The sequence below is a fragment of the Sinocyclocheilus anshuiensis genome, unplaced genomic scaffold, assembly GCF_001515605.1.
Source record: "Sinocyclocheilus anshuiensis isolate Anshui unplaced genomic scaffold, SAMN03320099.WGS_v1.1 scaffold20, whole genome shotgun sequence".
NCBI classification, from domain to species: domain Eukaryota; kingdom Metazoa; phylum Chordata; class Actinopteri; order Cypriniformes; family Cyprinidae; genus Sinocyclocheilus; species Sinocyclocheilus anshuiensis.
In genome coordinates, this window is record NW_015558646.1 from 1,895,645 (window position 1) to 1,916,426 (window position 20,782).

At 39.7% G+C, this 20,782-nt stretch overlaps 1 protein-coding gene across 1 annotated transcript in view; it reads right to left on the bottom strand.

Annotated features, from left to right (window-relative positions):
* The window catches only part of diaph2 (diaphanous-related formin 2), a 420,052-nt gene that overhangs the window by 48,544 nt on the left and 350,726 nt on the right, over positions 1 to 20,782 (bottom strand). Inside the window, exons 26-27 of the mRNA XM_016477051.1 lie at positions 16,587 to 16,751; positions 9,125 to 9,260 (exon numbers count right to left, since the gene is read on the bottom strand). Of these exons, the coding sequence (XP_016332537.1) occupies positions 9,125 to 9,260; positions 16,587 to 16,751 (301 nt within the window). The remainder of the gene's footprint in view (positions 1 to 9,124; positions 9,261 to 16,586; positions 16,752 to 20,782) is intronic.

A 20,782-nucleotide genomic window follows, 5' to 3' on the forward strand; every position in this document is an offset into this window, starting at 1 on the left:
TTCCTTGTGTGAAAAACACTTTGGAAAACATGTTTTGATGAACAAAATTTTCCTTCTGGTTAAAAATATGGTTACTCTTACTCCTTTGGCCATATCAGTGAAAATGTATCATTATTGAGATCTAAGATACATACATATGCTGTTTACATAAGATATCAAATGTTTAGCCATACCACCCAGGCGTATTTGCAAAGAAGTGTTTCAGACAACTAACTTCAACAACATAAAGTGAACTCTTGTAACAGCTAGCCTTGTATCTATATCTTCTCTGTTGTCAGTCCCTTTCTGCTACCTATCTCGTTACTGTCTGGCTATCAGCTGGTTCTCTGCCCCTCAGGCTCCTGCCAAATGTACCAGAAATACCCTGGGGCCCTGTTCAGTCTCTCCAATATATTTATGGGTGCACTATCACATTTTTAATTAGGGGATAACAAGCACAGCCCTCTGCCGGATTTGTGAACTTCACACATCAGATTAGCTTCCCCAACAAGCACCCTGGCAGAGGGTAGGAGCTTATCTTCTACGGCACAGGGGGAGAGAAATTGGGGAGGAGAGAAACAAAGTCAAGTGTCACAACGCGTAAGAAGAAGCAGTGGGGGAGAAGGGTTAGTGTTTTAAAACACAAGCTTGTGTATTCTCATGGTGTGTGTGCAAGTGTGGCATCACAACATCTGGAGGACTGAGTCATGGAGAAGGGCTGCCGAAGCGAGACTGCGCAGGTCTTAAAACCCCCAGTGAGACACTCAACGGAGCGGACTGGCTGACATTTAATTATTTCGACAACGTATGCACGGGCACGCTCGGCCTCGCACACTCGCTCTCTTCCTTTCTCATAGCTGGTATCAACACCACGCGTCTAGTAATGCTTGTGTGCCACTGTATATGTAACTGAGCTTTGCTAGAACACTGACTTTGCAGCAAATCATCAGGATTAGGAGATTACGGTGTATATGAAATCGCCTCATACACCAGAGTGTTAACAGAAGCAGAAACTGTTTTTGTTAACAGAAGCAGAAACTGTTTTCATCTGCTGTGTCACAATGGCATGACCAGGGTTCAGTCTGTTTAAGACTGAGGCGGGCTGAGGATAAAATGTTACGGTGATGTATTCATCATACATTAACGCCAGTCAAATGGAGGGACTTAAAAGAGTCAGATGTCTTTCGTGTCACTAAACTGTCAGTCAAATGCCAAACCAGCTTTGAAGAACATAAAGTCCTATAAATAAACAAAAGGAAGCAGTATGACTACTGAAGTACTAAATTGCTAATATATTTTATAAGAAAAAAAGCAAAATAAATACATTTAAATGGAAGTTGTAGCCACTGTTGCTCTTTATTACGAAAACAAACAAAAAAAATACTTGCAGTTTCTTTGTAATTGTTTGTAAAATCTACTAGTAATTTCTGAGTGAAAATTGCTTTTTTGCTCCTTTTCTTAATGAATATCAATTATGCAGCAGTGTCAACAAGCCCTGTTCATAAATTCAACCTGCTATCTGTCCATAGTGTTGAACGAAAACAAGGAGGATCGATTGAGAACTCATTTTCTGTTGGTTCTCAAGAAGACAATTGCTCCAGTGAGGCTAAAACGCACAAAACATTCGCCTCTTAAATCTAAACAACAAAGACCCATCCAGAGGACATTATATCTATTACTGTGTCCTCCCAGTGACCGGCCTACAGCCATAGACCCCAAGCTCTCATTTCCACATTAATAAAAGCTAAAAAGCATCTTAAAGCTCCCTGCTTGAAAAATATGAGCAGCGTCCACCATCTTTGTCCCTTCTTGTCCTTCAGTTTTTTTGGAATGCATGTTAATCTATCTGTCACCCTGAAGAAATGCACCTGTGCAATTAAACTTGTGCATACGTTGTGAACAAAGCCCTGCGTCGAGGAGCCAGGTGCATCTTGGACTTGTTTCCCTCCTGCCACTCTTTGTCTGAGAGATTCCCTTTCACCGCAGCAACTGAGAGTGCCTTAGCAGCAGAGTCAACAGTCCTGCCGGTTCCAGTCTCGCACCTGTTATGAGGTGCTGTCTCTCTGGAGGATCTGACATGAGATATGACACTGTGACCTGTCAGCTGGCCTGTTGGAGTGAGAGCTCCAAAGCACTCCGAGAGAATGAGCCCGGACTCGGGAGTAATGAAGAAGATGGATGTGGCACCAGACAGGCATTTTGGAGCGTTTTGCTGGAACAGCTTGATGTGAAAACCCACTTATGTCTGTGTGTAATTAAATTAGGGATGCTCACACATCCCATCCTTGAGCGGGGCACTCCCTCTTCGAGTTCACATAGGCGCCAAGGGGTCTGGGCCTCAGACAATGAGGAGCGGAAAAGGGGACCAATGAGATTGGCGTTTAGAGGTGGCCAGAGCAGATAACTACTCCACCCAGGTTATGTCCATCCTCATTCAAGGCGGTTGATTGGTCAGCTGGGAGGAGATGGAAGTGGATTAGATGGCGTGGCTATTTCGCAAGCGTCACAGAGACAGAAGCTCCAGCTTCGATGCTCCGGACAGCTGCATGTGCATGAATAAATAGAAAAACGAAAACAAAAATAAAGTGGATGGATGCTGCATGGCTCTGCATTAGAGGATGTCAGACATGCTTGGTTTGGGAGGAGGAGGAGAAAAGCTAAAGTGTAAACTCCAGGAATAGACCATCATACAGCACGTCTGGCTTATGAGAGGCCGATGCATTTGCATATTCAGCTCACAAGGAGAAATAAAAGATAGCTGAGCTCTGTCGTACGTGCTCCACATTTCTCTTGCCATCTTTCAATATGCTAATGAATCTCCACAGTGGTTTATCAGGTTGGTGATGCTTAGTGATTGTTCCCTGCTCTCCTTGCCATCTGCTTGCTGAGATCACAGACCACATGAGCCTGGCTTATCTGAGAATACGCTTCATAAATCATCCAGCAAGTCCGGCACTTACTGTATCTCGTAAGGGACGAGACAAAGAGATCACTGTCTTTCTTGCTACAGTGTAATCCCTATGTATGACAAACAAAACACCTGTGTTTCAAGCACTGTTGTTGTCCTTTCCAAAATATGTCATTAATTTTCTTCTCGGAGGATTTAGGCTTTGAAAACGCAATAGCTCTGTGCAGCGAGCTTAATTATTTTTGAGTGACTGCGGAGTGGCTCTCCAGGTCCGAACTCTCGACGAGGAATTATCAGAATGTAGACCACCCATGGCTGTAAATTAATGACATGCAACAGCGCAAATGTGCGCTCGGAGAGTGGGAGGGTGCTGGCGGTGGAGGGATTCTCAGATGTATCCACTCATTTCTGCTATGACCTGAGGGAGAGTGGGCTAAATTAAGTTAAAGAGGCTTAAAGTGATTAGGACATTTAGTGCTACCCTAATTAGGGATGGCTACACAAAACAGCATTACAAAAAGGAGGAAAAAAGTTTCTTATTTAAGGGAAAAAATTACATATATTTGAAGATGGAAATATTCTCTGAAGGAAAATCGGGGAGATGAAAATGAACATATTATCGTGGAATAATCACAGCTGCTGTATCTCTTCATTTCAGAATGTGGAGTCAGACGGGAACATATTAATGGGAATATGGCGGGTTTCCTGGATGTCACCATGACTTACACAGATGCTTATCTTCATAAATCAATGACTTCGCTCCTCGCACGTTAGATATTTAGAGACGGCTAACGTGTCTCTGGCCAGACTGATGGCAAAATTCGCCATGCTATCATCGCCTTAAGGCACACGGGCATCTGGCTGCTGATACGGCACAAGCTAATATGCGGTTATTTATTAGAATTGATGCACTACAGCAGATAAGCTTGGCGCCCTTGTTGGCGTCTTTCAAGGTAATGACAAAAAAATTCACAATGCCAGCAGTCGCACGCCGCTCCAAGATTTCCTGACTGGAATTTTCTTATGCTTGGGAACCAGCGGGCTTTGGGATGTAACGTGGCATTCTTCAAAAGAGGATTGAGCTCCCTGACAGTGGGTGTAAATAACACTGAAGAGCTGATGGGGAGCACTGATATGCATATAGGACAGACGCTCATTTCTCGGCACCGACACTGAAGCCTGCAGACAGCCCAGATTTAATATGATAGTTAAAATAGAGATAATGACATGCCATAGTCGGCTCAGCATTATGCAACGGTACTTATCTGGTCCACTTATTCATAATGACCAACATGGTAGATGGCATATCTCAATGACTAATTAAAAATCGGAATGATAATTAGAGGAGAGACAGTGGGGTGTGTGGCTTCTCGTGGTTTTCTGTTTGCATCACACAGATTAACATATTCTAAAGTCATGACCTTTATCAGAATTACCTTTCTGCCAGGAAACCTGCACACAGTCACCTGCTGACTGACATATGTGTGTTGTCATATGTGTGTGCTTTTTAAAATTATCTTCATTTGAGGGCTATTTTTTCAGCATTTAATCCCTACACTTTTAAAAACATTAGTGTATGGTGAAAAAATAGCTCTCAAATGAAGGTAATTTTAAAAAGCACACACATTTAAGTTATGAAGTGAATGATTCAAAGTCTCTTATGAAGAGGACCCACAGTGCTCAACCGACTGGGACAGGGCTATTTAGTCTAATTGCTTGTGACAAATTGTTTCAAATATGTCTGAAAACATTCTTCTTACAAAATTCTGTTTGGTGCCATTGTTGGTGGAGAAATTACACTTCACAGACTATATAAAGATGCCCAAAAAAATAAGTGCACACAAATTGCGCTACACACAGATAGAATTAAACTGAACCTGTCGACTGTCTGTCTATGACTGAGAGTATTGAATGAATAGTAATGGTTTACAGAAAATATTAAGACATAAAGAGCAGTATTCATTCTGAAACCCACTGGCAGACAGACCTTACAAACCTGAGCTCAACCATACAGATATTCAAAAGAATACACTAATCTTCCTTTTAGCACTTTAATCCGACACTATTTTTTTTTCTAAACCTTTAAAGGGATCATTTGTACTGTCAGACTGGAAAGTGAAGCTACTTTCTTCCTGACTCTAGCAGATGTGTGCCAGTCTTATTTAGCAGCATAATTTATTGTACCGTCTGGTTTTTATATGGTGCAAGAAAGATGTTATTCACGATGACTCAGCAAGGTGACCGCAAACAACAACAACATTCTCCGTTTTCTAACTGGCCTAGAGATGTGAAACACCAGCATTGGGGAAAATGACAACACAGCAAAATCGAGGCGAATATGTTGAAAAAGATTTTTAGACGCCGCAGTAATCGAACAGAATGAGAGGACAGATTTTCTCCTTCGCCTGTGTCGTGTTTGTTACTGAACTGGCTCAAATGAACAGAATTACTGGACAGGGTCATGTCTCTTTTTGTCCTCAGTCAAAACATGTCTCAACTGAGCCAAATCTGTAACATTATATCTGTATAAAAAGACAACAACAGCTGGGTAAATGTTGGAGGGCAGCACTCACAAGCAATATAGGAGTTTATCCAAGAGTAGGAAAGGACAAACCCATAAACCTACACTTCACTAAAAATATGGCAAGAACAATTTCTGTGTTTTATGGAAGCCCGTATGCCATGCCTCATTCAGCTCAGACACCACATGTGGCCACAAACACTTGTAGTGACCCACAACCGTGACCCTGAAACAGCCAGCAGGCTGAGAGACAGTATGGAGAGGAAGTCATATCATCTCTCAGTGATGTTTCTCAATGAGTGAGACACCCTGTATACAACATAGTTTCATATCCTCCGGCAAAATGGCCGCCCTGCTAGGACAAAACATATTTTCCTAATAAAGAAAGAAGGATTAGGTGGATTTAGGCCTATTTTACATCATTCCCCATTTACTTTCAGCGGGTTAAGCAATTTGGTGAATGCTGAACATCTGGTCAGTCTAAGAGAATATATAAATCCACTTAGAGGAAATTAAAACAAATAGGGGGCCGGGTAATGATTTCATGAGCAATTTCCCATATTAGGATTTCTAATACTTTACAAGAAAAACAGATTTCGCCCCACTTGCCATACACATCAATCACATGGCACTCAAAATTGCTCGTGAAACCTTGCAAGGACACATTTCCAGACACCGTCTGTGTGACTTTAAAAATACTTTTAGAAATGAAAATGGTACAGATATTCATTTACCCAGCTCCACCGTCCCGTCAAACACATCCTCTTAACCCTAAATGAATTAAACCCTCATTAAAAATGCATCTCATTGTTAATCATGTGCATGTGAAGGGCATTAGATATCAATTTGCAAAATGACTTCAAAAATCTCTTTATAGAAATAGTCCTTTGAAAAGGCCTTAAAAACTATAATTAATCAAAAGGTTGGACACTGGTTCTAATGAAAGAGATTTGTGTGCCAAAAAGAGAGGACATATATGGAGAAAATGAGCAACACAATAGTACTGCCCTAATTTTAAAATACGTACATATGCACTTTAGCTCACTCGTTCCTAAGCAAACACTAAGAACAATTTTATTTTCTGTTAAGACACCCAACTGAGCTGCTGAATGGTGTTTGATTACAATGTTATTGGGTTAATTAATGTTTCTAAAGCAGAAATGTATTTTTTAAACTGCTCATACCCAAACAATCATTATAGTTTTACTTTTATTAATTTGATTAAAAAAAAAAAGACAAATCATATTATTTTTGCCTTGTGAAAAGAAAAATGTTTACTGAAAAACTAACTCGAAAGAATTTCCCTTTCTAATATCCTTCTGTAGGTGATCGAAAACAGCAGGTGAGATCTGTATTCAAGTTTAAGGGAATAACAGACAGATGCTGGCGATATGGAACGTTTACAGAACATAGCCAAACACAAGAAAATGGTCTAATTCAAGAGCCAGAATGAATTTGCAACAGCTTGCATAAAGCATAAATACGCATTATATAATGCTTAACAGACATCACACTGTATGAAAGTTATATAGTCATACTGTCCAAAAGTTTGGGGTCATTAAGATTTTATGCAATATTTTTTTTTTATTATTATTATTATTCAGAAAAAGTGGCAGTAAATGTTTTTACATTGTTACAGGAAATTTGTATTTTTAATAAATGCTGTTTTTTTGCAATTTCTATTCATCAAATACTGAAAAAAAATCATGGTTTTGATTAAAATATTAGGCAGTCTGCAACATTTCCTAAGAACCAAATCCACATATTAGAATGATTACTGAAGGATCAACAGTTATGTTAGATTGTATTAACATTTCACAATATGACTGTTTTACTGCATTTTTGACCAATTAAAGACTTATTTCAATAACATTAGTATACAGTATAGTGTCATATTCATATTCATATCTGAATGCAAAAAAAAAGGCTGATCTGTTATATAATGCATCTGAATGTCTGCGGAGCCAAATGCACAACGGAACTCACTCACACTCCTTCTCTTTAAATCTAATGATGACTACAGCAGTTCAAAGATAAAAGTCTTTTTATGGGCTGTGACGCAGGGAAAGAGCTAACTAAAGATAAGGTATTCTCGACTGCACTAGAGGGTTTGTTATCCACTGTCTTTCCATCTGCATTATTACGAGCTCAGCATTCAATGCGGTCACTTCTTAGGAAACTAGCATGCTTCAGTCATCCTGCGGAAGCACACAGAGTCGAAGTTCTACATGTCATTTTCTCAAATGTAAGCATGTCATTTTCTCAAATGTAAGGCCACAGTAAAACGCTGGGCTCAGTGTGACATTTTAAGTTGGAGCTTGTGAAAAAAGCTTTTGGCCAGAGGCAGGAATTTCTGTCTCATTGTAAGGATCAGAATAGAGCAGGGCAGTGAGTACATCGTATCTCTCATGGCAAGAATTTGCCCTGAATTTGCAAGCTGCGTTGAGACATCTTGACACTTTTTTCTTTCTTTTTTAAACTGAACCACACATTTATTTTCAAAACACACAATTTACAGGGCTGATATGCACGTAGATATTGAAATATGGTGCATGGAGGACAATTTGTTTTTCGTATCCAACCAGTTTTGCTGTAATCTAAACTGAATTAAGCTATTGTCGACATGGCCTCTTTTCATCTCAGAAATAAAATGAGCAAGCTTGCAAAAACTTAATAGTTAACTCTCAACACCATTTACTAGGCCAAAGGCAATCTGCCAATCCATTATCTGTCTGCTCTACAAAAGCAGTGAACCTGAGATGCTTATCTTTACATGTGACCTACATCTCTGGCAGGGGCCTGTCAGTGCAGCCTTATACTGCTGCCGATTTGCTCTACACCTTCATGTAGCAATGGCACAAATGCTCCAGCTAACAAAACGAGTACAGGGCCTAAAATTAATGCCAAATACGAGTAAAAAGCAGCGGTGGTGAGAATATGAAAGAGTGTTTTTCGCCAGTTTCCTGGTAACTTTTTAAAATTAATTTTAAGAATGTGATATGAACGATAAAAACAACTATAAATATTAGCACTGTAATTGTACAGCTGTTGTAATAATAATAATAATAATAATAATAATAAAAAAAAAAATTCTGAAATACTTTACAGTTCGATTGAATTTGACTCAATCGATTTCGATTGAATTAATTGATTTGTTTAATTGTAATAATTTTATTAAATAATAATAATAATAATAATAATAATAATAATAATTTATTCTGCTGTTTTTTAAACAAAATAATGCACATACAGTTTTAAGGCCGGTAACTAAAAATCACTAAAAATCACCCAGCATTTGCAGGTGTGACAAAATGTTAGTTTTATGCTCTGCATACATGTAATTAATTTATTTTCTATTTTCTCATAACAGCTGTAATGGTTATCACTGCTGAAATCCCTTTGGTTCCGGCTGGATTTCACACTGGTGTGTTTGGCATTGTAATTACCATCATTGTCGTCAACATTTACTTGACAGATGTCTTCATATTCCTGTTACTGTTTTCTTAAACTGTGACAGTTACTAAATAGAGAGTTTTCATTCAAACTTTCTGAGGCCGTCTAATCTGCCTATACATTTATTGCGAGCGAATAGGCGGCAAATAGTGTGATTTGTCTGTCTGTCCCTCCATCACCATCACCACCCCTGCAGTGCTTAGAACCGTGTGAAATCGTGATCCGGGCTGCAGTCGGGCCCCGGCGGGGCAGTAGCACCGTACCTTTGTTCATGTCAATGAGCTGTTTCTTCTTCTGCTGTCTCTCTAGTTTCTCTCGCTCAGCTTTCTCCTTTGCCAGCTTGGCTCTCTTGATCTTCTCCTCCATCTCCCTCTTCTTGTGATTCTCCCGCACAGCATCCTGAAATGTCAGAAAGAGACAGAGACAATGAAATTAGAGGGCAAATGAGAAGACTGTGGAAGAGAGGGGAAAAGAAAGAAACTTCCAGCACAATTCTATCACTGAAGAAACCCTATAGACAGCACTCTATAATGTGGAGTGATAGACTAACAGTGAGTGACAATGGTGAGTCCATACACAATGAGGGTAATGCTTATCTGCAGTCCCATGCTGAATCTACACCTGCAGATCTCCACAGAATTCAAACCTCTGGCATTTATAACATATTTAGATTAGGGTTCAGGATGTACATGAAAACATTTTAGGGGAAAACATTTGCTAAATTGTTTCAGCACAGAAAATAATGAACTAATTAAACAAACAAATAACCAAACAGGTCTTCAAATCCCACTACGGGGTTAACATGACCCCGCTACCTGAGGCAAGAAGACATCTTGGGTAAACCTGTCCAAGCTACCATTAATTTGATTTATTTATTATTTTTTAAAAAGCGTATGAAATATGTATAATATAATTTTGAATACTTAATTTGGAGAATGAATGAATGAATGAATGAATGAACGAATAACTACAACAACATTAATTGGAGGATGCCCTAATTAATCTTACCGTAAAGCTCTAATTTTATTTTAAAATAATATGAAATAATATAAAAACAATATATGAATGAATGAATGAACATTTTGGCACACATTTACTTAGTGTTCATCTAAATGGGGGCATGCAATAGACTTCTATTATTTTTATTTACAGCTTGTCATAAATATTATAACCTCTAACAGAAAACTGTCAGAATGTGTACAAATGAAGGGAAAAACTAAATAAATACATACATACACAAAACTTCCCTTTCTTTCTTTCTTTCTTATCCCCAAAACTATGTTTTGCGGTGATTTCCCAGATTTGGCTTATTTCTTGTTACAAATATATACCTATACATAACTTTAAATCAACTTCCTAAATTCAAAATCTGCATGGAAAATGTTAAGCAAGTTCACAGATTTCATCTGGGCCTGCTTAAAGGCTAAAGGCACACAGTTGGAGCTTTTCTGCTTACAGTGAAAAAAAACAAAACAAAAAAAACAATGAGTGTTGAGAAAAGGAAGCAGACAGCGATTGTCTAATTGAACATCAAGATGGCTCCTGATACTGCCGTTGTCCCCACTGAGCTACAATCTCCATACGCATTAATGTGGAAGCAGATAACACAGTGTCCATCCTGGATATTTCCAGCGACTGAATGCCAGGATGTGGTGGTGGCAGCAATGCTGGCTGTGTACCAGCGAGTGGGAGAGAGGCCTGTACACAGAGACGCAGAGATATCATCCTCCTCCTCTCTTCTTCTGTAAATGCCACGGAGGTGTCAGGCGGTATGAAGACGTCGAGAGAGCTGGACGGAGACGCTCAGAGGGCACGGAGACACAGCAGAAAAGAGAGAATAAGCCACTTCTACATAACCTTTCCAGCACAGCAAAGGTCTCTTCACCCCAGGCCTGCACCACTAACCTGACAGGCCTTGCCTTAAAGGGAGGAATGAGTGTTTTGTGTATGCGTATGTGTGTGTGTCTTGTTCGTTCTTCGTATGACATAATGAGTGTCGACAGTCTGGCCCTTTCAGACTCCCTTAGGGTTTCCGACGTGCGTGTCGTGTTCGGTGCTAAGACACAAGGATCATGGCTCCAGTGTGGGAGGAGAAAAGTAAAGCTCAACATGGTGGTCAATAGCGGATCTGCCATCAAGCCTGAGAAGAGGAACCCATACGCTCACTGTCGTTTCTTGAAACGACAAGGACAAGGATGAACATGAGAGAGAGAGAGAGAGAGAGAGAGATGCACCTGTTCCAAATTTGCATTTTGCTGCAAAACTATAAGTCAGCAATGAATAAACACAATACTTCTAATAAAAAGTAATTGAGTCAGGACGCATATGCCTGTCCTTCAAAGAGTGTGAAAAGGAATTCTATATTCATCTATTCACGGCATAGGGTGACAACAAACATTAGCATAAACAATTCTTCCTGTTATTGTGATTTCGCATCTTCAAATAGAGTATTATGAAGCCACTGCATTATGGGTCTCCAAAACTGACAGTTCAATCTCAGTCTTGTAATTGGAGATAGCATCAAACTCATTGTCAAGCGTTAGATCCTTAATTGAAAAATCATTTATTCATAGCGACAAAAATAATAATTCCTGCTGGCAAAAGTTTTTATAAAAAACAAACAAACAATTCTGACTGCAAACACGATTACACAACATAATTATCTTACTCTCATCAAACATGCAAAAATCCTAATTACCATGGCAACAAACATGTTTTCAACCCTTTGCCTGATCCCAATTAGCCTGGGGCAGTATTTATGATTTTATCAATTTTCTTAAATGTGTTTTAGGTATTAGGAAGCTTTACAAGAGATAAACAACACCCAGAGGGAGTGCTTTTGAATATCATTCTCATGGCTCAAAACGTCGGCGCTATTGACTACAAAGGACAGAATTGCATTAGCATAAAGCAAGAACGATGGTGAGATGCGTGCAATTTGCTGTTTCTACATGCAGCACGTATGTTTGCTTAAAAGAATCAAATGCACAATTTAGACCATGATCGTGTTCTCGCTCACGGACGGCTCTAAAGGGCATTCATCCGAGCTGCACGGTCTCACGCAAATTTGTTTCTCGTGGTCACAGTGCCTCTGACTGTTGCAAATTCAAATCGCATCCCCATCGGTCCTCCCTGCCAGGGAAAGCTGATATCTCACGGCTGCAGATATGCTCTATGCAAACGAAAGGTAAAGGTTAATTTTAAAAAAAAATGATAGAAGTAAACAGGAAGGATTGAAATCCGCAGGACGTCCTGTGGTTGTCAGTGGTGGCCACCAATCAATATGTTAAGGCAAATTAGGCCGGCTAATTGTGTTTGCACACTAAATAATCCAAAGTCATTAAGAAAGCTGATTACAGGGGAAAAGTCTTCCTTAAAACTCTTTTGGTTAATTAGAGTACTCAGGATGGGTTATTTAAAAATAGAGAGATAGCGCTCAATCTGTCCGTCCTTAAAAGGACGGTGCTGTAAAAAACATCATTTATTCACACTCATGTCTTTTCAAACCTGTATGACCGAAGAAAAAAAAAAACCCACCACTGACTTTGTCTCCATACAAAAACAGTTCTCCTTTTGTGTTCTGCAAAAGAAATAAAGTCATATAGGTTGCATGCATTTTCATTTAATTTTGGGGTAAATTATCTCTTTAAAACCTGAAGTTAGTAGAAGGATTTGTATTAATAGGATCAGACACACAAAATATTAATTTATAAATACATCCATCTTGAGTGAAGAAATTGTGGGAGAATTTGATCAAATTTTCAGTTGGATGAATCACCAACTAGATCTGCTAATATGAAAGACGATGATAAACAAGAAATGTACTTCTAACACCAATCAACACGACGTAACCACCTGGGAAAAGCACATTTCATGTAAAAACGCTGTCGTGAAATCTCTAGATTGGTGAGGCGACGCTCGGCGGGCTGCTGTCCTCAGTAGTGTTTGCTCTACTCTAGGAGAGGGATTGCTGCGGAATTGAATTTGCCAATATGGACTCCATCTACCCCGGGTGTGTTTATGCATGCTGGCAAGCACAGGATAGGATGGTGTCCTTCCAGGCAGCCACTGAGGACTAGATGTCTTTGTAAATATATTCGCTGGGTACATGTTCAGCAGAGTGACACTAAGGAAGCGCACTCTTGCTGCAATCCTGCTTTGTGGAGGTGGCTTTGTAGTCTCTCCTGTTTGCCCAGCCTCAGAATAGAATATCTGAATAGCCTCGTCTTACACACGCGGACAAAAAAGGGCGGCTCATCCCCCAGCCAGGGGCTCTATACTTCATATTCACATTTTTTTGGTTGGAACCATCATATATGTATTACCCTACATGCAATGTGTACACACTTGGCTTCTGGGAAGAGAGTGAGAGAAATGGAGGACAAAAATCCACACTACAGATGGGCCTATTTGGCCAACACAAAATCTACACTAACTGAACCACATTTGATGGTATTTGAGTTATTTATTTATTTACTGGATTATATCCCCCATTAGTTTTCAACAGGCTGTGAGAGGCCTACAAAACTGCCAAGAGTGAAAAGTAGCCGATGTTGTATGTGTTGACTCAAATATCAGACTAATCTGAAGGGACACTCCATTGGGTTTAACTGTGATCGCCCGCAGTCGCTGTGCGATTGAAATTAAAAAGCAGCAGCGATGACATCACACTACATCACAATTTCTATTACTTGCATCATCATTATCATTATTCCCAGAGCCGACATAATAGATAAAGCCAATGGCCCTCGATGACTGTTTTCTGCACATATTCACCCAGAGATGGACGCTCACTAACGTACACACGTGTGCTCTATTGATTAGCTGAGTCACGCTTGTCATGCACCATCACCGTGGCTCAACCTCTGCTGACTTTATTGGTGTAATCAGTGGCTCACTCAATTAACAAGTGAGACTGTTAGTTCATCACCATCTGCTGCGCTTTGATAAGGCATTAATATACTGATATTCATCCATAGCCGCTAGTCAGGATTACATACAGAAGATGAAGATGCAGTGGGAGTTTCTCTCTCTCTCTAGCTCAACTCTGGCAACACACTGGATAAATTGACGGGACGATCTGAAACAAAATTCATGTGCTGAAATCAAATTTCATTTCTATTGACCCTGAAAAGAAATACAGCTAATGGGTTCTCTTATCTGAGTGTGCACGCTCCATGAGAACTGGCAGGTGGGGCTTTTTTTGTCCTACCAAATGGATGTGTCACTCAGGCAATTTAACATACAGCAATGTGGGTCATTTCTGAGGATAAATGTTGATAAAACTATGAGGTGCCATAAATATGCTATGGTGGAAGGCATATTATGTGGGGGGCTCTATCATGAATATAAATGTCTTTAATAACCTTTCCCTTTCCCAAAGAGTCACAAAGTACATTTACAAATGTGTGGCTACCATCATATCATAATCGGGCATGATGCGACAATTAATTGACTGTATCTAGGTGTATTTGAGGCTTTTGGACCAATGGGATTTCACAGTGGGCGGGCCTTCGCGGCAAAACCAAGCGACCAACAAAATGTTCTGTCTTGGCCAGTTACAGCCAACAACTTTTACTGCTTGTCAGTTTATCACATTATGCCTGGCTATGACACAAAATAACATTCCCAGCATACATCACAACAGCCCTCTTACTAATGCCTTCTGGATTTTTTACATAAAAGAAAAAAAAAAACAGCAGGAGTAAAACGCCACAAAGGGAATGTTACTGGACATCCAGCTATGTTTGTGTTCTCCACCAGCTCTGCTCTTCTCAGCATTGAAGTCTAAATCAGTGATAACTTATTCATAAAGAGCCATTCGCTTGAGAGAATAATTTATTTTCATAGATGCCCCTTTTACAGCCGTTCAACGCTGCATCCTGGAGGGAGCTCCGTGTCATATGTGTTGCTAGGCTTTGATCAGGGTGAATGAAAGTTGGTTTTTAGATATGCTTGAGAGAAAGGGGTGAGAGAGAAGCCACAGACAAGGAGACCTTGCCATTCACTGTAATGGGTTTTGAAGACTTTGAGCATACCCTCTGGACATCGTGTTATCCCTTTTTTTTTTTTTGCTGGGGGGGAGATGAAATATATAGGCAGAAGCAGGAGAAATGAGGAAACACTCCAGAGGCTGGATTGTGTGGAGGCGTTCTGCCCTCCTCCTCAAGCCCATATTAAGTTTCCATTTACAAATCAAAATTACCCCAATCCCAGGGTGCCCTTAAACACGGTGAAGCTAAAAACTCAAAGTGTAAATGTTCTTTGAACTGTACTGCAAATGGAGCTTTTAATGCAATGTTCTCCATTCAATAGAATTGCTCAGCATGAAGGTTTCGTCATGTGCAGTAAACTAAAGTTTGTTGCGCTTTCTTGTGCAGGGTGCATAGAAAATGTTTTATCAAAGCATTTATGCAAGATACAAAGAAACTTCACACAAAAGTTTTTTTAAATGGTTTTATGAGAAAATTATACAGTGTTTCTACTTCTTATTACTTGATGTTTCTTTGGAATTGTTTGTGAAATTTACTAGTACTTTCTGAGTGAAAATTGTTTCTACATCATTTTTTAGTGTACATGGAAATTACCTAATTTAAATTATTATTCAAAAAAGAATAGCTATAATTTTAATGATTATAAAAGATCAATAGTAAAGTATTATAAAATATGTATATTAAAATAAATATTTTACATACAAGTTTTAAAACCTGTGCTAAAACACTCTTTTTAAAATGTTAGAATTTGTTTGCAAAAATATGATTAAATAACAAATAAAAATAAATAAATAATTTTACACCCACAATTCAAGACTCGTTTTCTGTAAAGCGTATTAATATTTTGCATAAAAGTTTTCATAAAGTTTCATTTGTATAATCCCTAAAACCCATTTAGATTATATACATTGATTAATACAAGTCAGGCTCAAAGTACCTAAAAAATATCAATTAGCAGAGAATCTCATATCTTCTTTGTACAGTGAGATGTACTTGAAACGCCTCTTTTGGTTTCACACTCAGTCTGGATAAATCCTATCCTATCAGCAATAACCTAGTCCTACCTGCCTAAACCCCAAACTGTTTTTTTTGACAGGGAGGAGGCGTTGCCTTGATATCCGCCAAATACAGAAGCTAACGAAACTCTGAAAGGATAAGAAGCTTCTGAGACTCTTTTATCTGCATAGGAGCCACACGTTTGGTAATACATTATACATTCCATTCTCAGCACAATGTATGCTTTAATCTGCCCAATAAGCCCGTCCTTCCATCTCCTCACCCCTGTGAGGAAAACGTCTTTATCAAATGTGATAGAATAAGCTAAATCACCACATGCACTTAAGACAAGGCCAGCAGCTTTAGTTTAGAGCTCTTAAAACTATGTACTGATAAAAACGGTGTATATGTACGATGAAGAGAAAGCGACGAAGTTAGAAAGAGAATTGTGCTCTCACATTCCAAGTGATAGAAGCTGTCAAAGCAATCCTAAACGTAACCATATTGCTATACAGCAACGCTGACCTCTGCAGTCTAGCTGTGGAAAAAAGCATTGGAAATGTTAATTAGAATATTATCTGCACCTGCTCTCGAAGACTCTTTTGGAAAACCAGATTTATACACATTAGAGAAAGAACAGAAAATATCCGACTCTCTTCAACCTTGAGGAGTGCAAAGAGCAGAAGAAAAAAGCACTCTTCTGAGGATAAACAGGTGACAGTGCTGCCGTACTCACCATGAAGAGGTTGCGGAAGTTAGCCAGGTCTCCGAAGAAGTCCTCGATGCTGATGGTGTGGGGGTCGAAGGCGAAGTAGCTCCCTAGGCTCTCGTACAGCTTCTGCATGTTCTTGTGCATGGTGGAGAGCTTCTCGTACTGCTCTTGTGAATGCTTGGAGAAGCCGTGAGAAGGATACGGTTAAGGAAGGACAAATGGTGCATTGTGGTAGCTACGTTAAAACACATGAGCTTGTACAGTGATGGATAAACATGGACAAATAAAGCAACTAGCTGCCCTCCAAATCCTTTAACAAAGAGGTCACCTACGGAAAATTGAGAAAAACCACTGCTTCTCTGCAGAGGTCAAGCGAGACAAACAGAGGCATTCAATAACCTCTCTGTCTAAGTTTGGAGTCATTGGCGCACTGAGCTATTAGCGCCTGTGCAGGAGTGATAGAGGAGCGTTTCATAGTCTGAGGGACTAACACAGATGCTGGAGGGAATAGCTGATTGCAGTCATTGTTGCATTGTTTCTCCCAACAAGAGTGGGGTCAGCGTGCGCCGAACCCCCGTGAGAGATGCGCTCTGTAATTTAAAGAGCAGATGAAGGCAGGTTCTTTCACTGAATGGCTATTGACAGCTCATGTCGGGGATGTGCTATCTTGCAGCTCACGAGGCACACGTGGACCATCCTCGGCCTCGTAAACTGCACACACACATGCAAACAAACAGGTAGCACGTGCCAATAGAGCCTCACTTTCTTTTTGCCGCATGCTAATAAAGTCGCACGCCGTATGTAGACTGTGATTTAGCTGCACGCATTCAAGCCCCATTTCCAGGTGATTGTGTTTCCTGGATTCATAGCGGTGCGGATGGCCCAGGTTTGCCCTTTTGAAGGAACAGAGAGGCTATATCAAATCCACATCTGGCATTTTATTCAAGCTATTCATATCAACTGCTCAGATGTGAGTCAGATTGTTTAACAGCCATTATAGGATGCGAGTGCTGTCCAAAAACATCTGTTTGCAACAGGTTGAATGGAACCATCAAACTCTATTCTTCTTCTGTTTTCTGATGAAAATTGAATTGAGAGGGAGGGTTTTGCCTGATCATTAAAGCTGAAGTGTGTCATTTGTCAGTGTTATAATATTTTCTCATATCCCAGTTTAATATGTAGAGTCGACAATGCCGGTTGTAGCTTATATTGTAAGTACTGTGGCTCTGCGATGCTGTCAAAATATTGTTTGAGTTTGACAACCATGCCGAGACAGAAACACTATCAGACTATCTGTTTGTACAACCAAAAGCAGATGGGCAGAGTGTTTAGGAAACCTGCATGAAAATGACCATTATTTATTATTACAAATCCATTTGGTGACATTAGAGGCACAAAAACATTTCAGCTCGAAAAGAGCTAAATTATGGAGGTTTCATCAAGTGCGGTAAACAAAGGTTGAATTCTTGTTCAACATGCATTTAAAAACTTTTATGCAAAATATTAAGGTGTTTAACAGAATTTGTAAATTTGAAAATGAAATGTTATTGCACAATAAGATGCAAGCCTAAATTAAATATAAATACATTATTTTTCTGTGACGCTTCTCAATATTTTCCTTAAAAAGTTATAAAGTTTAATTCAACACCAATTTCAAAATGTATGAAATTTTCATAGCAAAATTAAAATACAATTAGAAAAAAAAAGATATAAAAAAACGTAAATTACATTGATTGCTGGCGTAATTATCATTCAATCCCCTCTTTAACCCATTTTATCATTCCATCCATCCAACAATTTAAGGGTGCTTTCACACCTGGCCCGTTGTTTCGGAACCTGGCTCGTTTCCCCTCTTAGCTCAGTTCGTTTGGGCATATGTGAACACGGCAATCACACTCGGATCCGCGCCAAAACAATTGGTCCGAGATTGCCTGAACGAGGTGGTCTCGGCTCGATTGAAAACGAACTCTGGAGTGGTTCGGTTGTAGTGAGAAAGCAATCCGATCCAACGGACCAACGAACCAGGCTATATCCAATGTATGATGGGTAATTACGTAAGTTCCGTGAAAAGCAGTAGATGGTCCCGGCATCCCAATGTGCATACTATCCACCCTATCTGCCATAAATAGTATTGAAAATTTATAATATCACATAGAATTTAGGATGGATAGTATGCACATTGGGACGCAGGCGATATCTGTGGGTGAGCACATCTTCACCATTCAAAATCAAAGCGCGCCTTTTCATTTTATAATGCTTTCTTATTGCTCTTTATCGTAGTAACTGTTAGGTGCATTTTAAAAATGTTTTCCCGATGAATCCTGGACTCCTGTTCAAAATGATAAATTAATATAATGACAGCTACAAAAAAAAACAAAAAACACAACAATAACAATAAGCCCTCGAAGCTGTTGTCGTTCCATCTTGACGGATGACAGCTATGAGCGGAATTCTGGAAAATAAACCGTGGAACTTTGACCAATGAGAGGACAGTTTACTCTCATGTGACTTGTATTAACAATTTTGGTCTGTTTAGAAACTTTGCCGTGTGAAAGGGAACTGCACCAAGAATAAAAAGCAACATTGTAATAATTTTAATCCCTGTTTCGGAACAAAGCAATCGATCTACAGGTGTGAAAGCACCCTAAAAAGCCTTTATATTTATATGTGCAGTATGTGCCTGGAATGGTGTGGTAAAATGAATAAAGAGTAGAATAATTAGAGCGTGAGAAAAATATAAGGGTTAGTGTATACTCTTTTATATTGCTTATATGCTTACACAAACTATACTGCATTCTCACAGTCCCAGCCATTCACTGCGGGAGCCCTAAGAGCCTGAACGGAAACAGTGTTTGAGTCTAAATACCTACAATAGTGTCTGAATGTGTGTATGTCTTTGTCCTTGGGGCTGAGTTTTATGACTTCCTGTTTATTTTAAGCCGAAAAATGAAGCAAAAATCCTCAACAGGTTGTGCAACGTTTTCAACCCCACATACTTTAATATCTTGTATTTGAGCAAGCTCTGCTTAAGACGAGGAATGTGGATATAGCAAAATCAAAGCAATAGAGCTTTGAGATTTGGTCTCGATTGGATACAGAGCCAAAAATACTGCCTGTGCCTGAGAAAAAGTGTTCGAGTATATGTGGGTGTGTTTGACAACAGCTCATCACTGTCATACGTAGTTCCACTGGACTGGGCCGAGCCCTCACCGGCTATTATTTCCACATCAAAGATATATGACAACGGCTGACATGCACGGTCCAATATCAGTCCCGGCTTCTCCTCCAAAAGCAATTCCTTCAACTCCTCCTCTCGCTTTTTCTTTGCCTCAATCTCTCTCTCTTTTCTGTTACCTCTGTAAGAACTTTCAAAGTACACTCTTCACGCTTTTTTGTCACCCGTGTCACCTCTGCTTCACATGCTGGGGTGGAGAGAAGTTCCTGGATAAAACATTATTCGCTACCTTCTCCAAAGCAACCGCCGTCTGTTGGTTCTCTCTCTGTCTCCTTCTCCAGCTGTCCTCAAAGCACAGAACGAACACAAGTTTCCCCAGCAACATCCCATATTTCACTATACAGAAAGGATAGCATTCCTCTCTTATAGAAATGTGTTCCTTTTTTAGCTTTCCATACAAATAAGTAGTCTCTGCGAGATGTTCTGACAAGACAGCGTTAGAAAAAATAGTGAAAACTCCCTTTAACCTCATTACTTGACAAAACTACTTTAATGAAATTCCAACAAAGAAGCCCAGAGAAGAGATTCCGCACATCATCCATTCAGTACATGATAAATGTTTAAAATTCTGTGAGACGTTGTGAAAAACAATTGTCTTACTCTAAAAAATGGCCAGAAAGTGAATTCCAAACAGTGCTACCTCTGAAGACTGCCATAAATTACCTTGTTTGTTTACCTGTGTGCTTGTATGAGTGAATAAAATGGTGCATGGCTCCCTTAGGCAAGGCCAAAAAGCCTCCTTAATAAATCTCTCCTAACCCACTTCCATTAATGTTTATTTAATGCTTTTCTATGTGCCTCCTGGCTCTATGCTGAAAGGCAGCAACTACGCTTTTAGTGTGGATTGACTTTCCCCCTCAAGTCCCACAGCCAAACTACATGCATCCCACCTCGGCTCCGAGTGGAAGGTGGCCGCACTCTCGCCAGGCTGACAACAGGGACCGCATTCATGGCTTTAGAGCACTCGTCCAGGGAGAATAGGGCA